The sequence below is a fragment of the Tupaia chinensis genome, unplaced genomic scaffold (genome assembly GCF_000334495.1).
Source record: "Tupaia chinensis unplaced genomic scaffold, TupChi_1.0 Scaffold000394_1, whole genome shotgun sequence".
Classification (NCBI taxonomy): domain Eukaryota; kingdom Metazoa; phylum Chordata; class Mammalia; order Scandentia; family Tupaiidae; genus Tupaia; species Tupaia belangeri.
The window spans coordinates 1,389,443-1,391,779 of NW_006159896.1; the positions used below are offsets into that span (position 1 = coordinate 1,389,443).

General features: G+C 58.1%; 1 protein-coding gene across 4 annotated transcripts in view; it reads right to left on the reverse strand.

Annotated features, from left to right (window-relative positions):
• Positions 1-1,168: 1,168 nt before the first annotated feature.
• SLC27A4 (solute carrier family 27 member 4) overlaps positions 1,169-2,337 on the reverse strand; it is a 13,946-nt gene continuing 12,777 nt past the window's right edge. For all 4 annotated transcript variants that reach the window (XM_006154017.3, XM_006154015.3, XM_006154016.2 and 1 more), the window contains one exon: positions 1,169-2,045. In XM_006154017.3, coding sequence (XP_006154079.1) covers positions 1,888-2,045 — 158 coding nt within the window. In that variant the 3' untranslated portion in view covers positions 1,169-1,887. The remainder of the gene's footprint in view (positions 2,046-2,337) is intronic.

A 2,337-nucleotide genomic window follows, 5' to 3' on the forward strand; every position in this document is an offset into this window, starting at 1 on the left:
CTACTGCTCCACACTGCCTTTGGGGACTTTCAATCTGGAGGAAGGCGTGGCCTCCCTCTGAGGTCTCCTTCCCATTGTAGAGAACTCAGCGCTGGGAGCTAAAGACAACCAAGTCCAGGCTCTTGGAAGCCCCACCAAAGGTTCGCCACCTGGTCTGCTGAGCTGGGGTATCCGCTTAGGGTGATGAGACACAGTCCCTTCCTTCCCACCTGCCTAGGCTCAGCGCTAAGCACCAGGACTAGATTCTCCGGGCTCTGTGCGCCCCCTGCTGGCCCTATACAGGCCCAGCAGCCATGCCCACTACCCCAGAACTCCCGTCACCTCACCTGTGGGGTACTCACTCCAGCTCCATGGCCCCATAACCCAAGAGAGGAACCAGACTCCTCTAACTTTCAGAGGCCACACCCCCACAGGCACACTGGAGTTGACCTGGGCACTCTCCACCTAACTGTCAGTGGCCAACCAGGGTGTGGCCCAGAATAGCCCCACAGGCATGCAGGAGTCTGGCTCTTTTGGCTTCCTGCTGCTTTCTACACAGGAGGCAGGGGCCTGCAGCAGCAAGGCCTGGCCTCTTTCTAGCCTCCCTACTTGCTGAATGACCTTGGCCAAGTGATTCAAAAATCTCCTTGTTCTCATTCTTTCCTCAAAAAGCACATTTATAAACCTGTCTCTCAGACTTGTGAGTTAAGGGCTTCAGAGTGGAGACAAAGCGCAGGGCTCTGCCAGGCCTGTCCCCTGGGCTGACATTCCAGCCTGGGGGTGGCTCTGGCAATGGAGCTCAGGAGACAGTTACTGTGCATCCAAGCACTGACTGCAGCTCTGTAAGATTCTTCCAGAAAGAGTGCTCAACTGTGAGGCAGTCCCTTCATAACTGGGAATGGGCATCGCAGACAGAGGGGTGGCATGTCCAGGCTCTGAACATCCCCTCCTCACAATGGCTTCCTACAGCTTCTAAGTCCTCGCACCTGAGTATTCCCATCTCGCAGGGGAGGAGACCGGGTCACTTGCACAAGGCCACAAGACTGACAGAGCTGGTATGGACTTCCAAGCTCGATGCAGGTCAATACCCTGCCAGGCTCAGGAGGGCACTGCCCCTTCTGGGCCAGCACTGAGGGAAGGCTGTATCCAAAGGGGTGGGGGTGAGTGGGCAGATCAGGTGGGCCAGGTGTACACAGGCAATGAGTCAGGCAGAGTTTATTGGCCCCTGAGCCCTCCCTACCCCATGCCTCCTCACAGGCAGGTCAGGACTGAGATGGGGAAGGTGACACAGACAGACCCACGAAGACAGAAAGGCCCTGCCTGGCAACCACTCAGGGAGAGGAGCGTGAGTGGGAAGAGACGAGGTACTCTGTGTGACCTGGTCCCGGTGGGGCACTGGAGGCCATGCCGGGTCCCGTCCTGTTGGTGCCCAGGGTTGACACTTGGGCAGCTCTGGAGTCATGATCCTTTTCAGCCACCTGATCCACGGCCACTCTGCCCCTGCCCATTCTGTTGGCTTCCTGAGTCTGGAGTCTTCTGCCCTGGTCCCAGTTCCAAGCTCCTCCCTGTTCTCAGGAAAGGTCTTGGGAACCCTGCTACCTCTCCCTGCCCTGACCCAAGACATCATCCTGAGGGAGCCCCCAACCCCCGTCAGTCTCCACCAGGGGCTCAAAGGTCCTGCCTGGCCCAGAACACATTACTTGGACATGGGGCTTTCACAGAAAACCCCTGGGGGGCCGGGAGCAGGCAGTGAGTCACTTGGCAGTTTTGGAGGGAGGAGTCCGCACCTCAGGGTGGAGGTGCCAGGCCCTGCTTGCTTTGGTCTGGTATCACCCAGGACCCCTCTGGGGTGGAAGCTGAGGCTCTGGACCCAGCACCTGCTGGCCCTCAGAGGGGCTGGGTGGCAAATCACAGCTTTTCCTGGCCTGTCTGGATGCGAGTATAGGTCTCTTGGTCCAGAGGGACGTAGCCCCCCTTCCGGGTATTCAGGTAAAACAGCGGGTCTTTCACAAGAGTCGGGTCAAAGCCTTCCTTCCTCAGCTCTGTCTTCTGGAACTTGTAGGTCCCTGGAGGAGTAGGGAGGAAGACTCAGACAGTGCAGGGCAGGAGCCTGAGCACCCAGGAACCTGACCCCCAGTGCTGAGCAGGGGCAGAGAGGAGAAAGGAAAGGGAAGTGTGTGTGGGGGTGGGTGGGGCTGCACAGTCTGCAAACAACCCTCCACCTGTTATCTCATGTGCTGTTGTTCAGCAGTGTTGCCAAAGCAGGCCATGTTACCCTCCCCCGTTCTGCAGATGGGGAAGCTGAGACTTGAAGGAGAGCTGTTGGCCAAACTTCACACTCCAAGTGAAGGAAGAGCG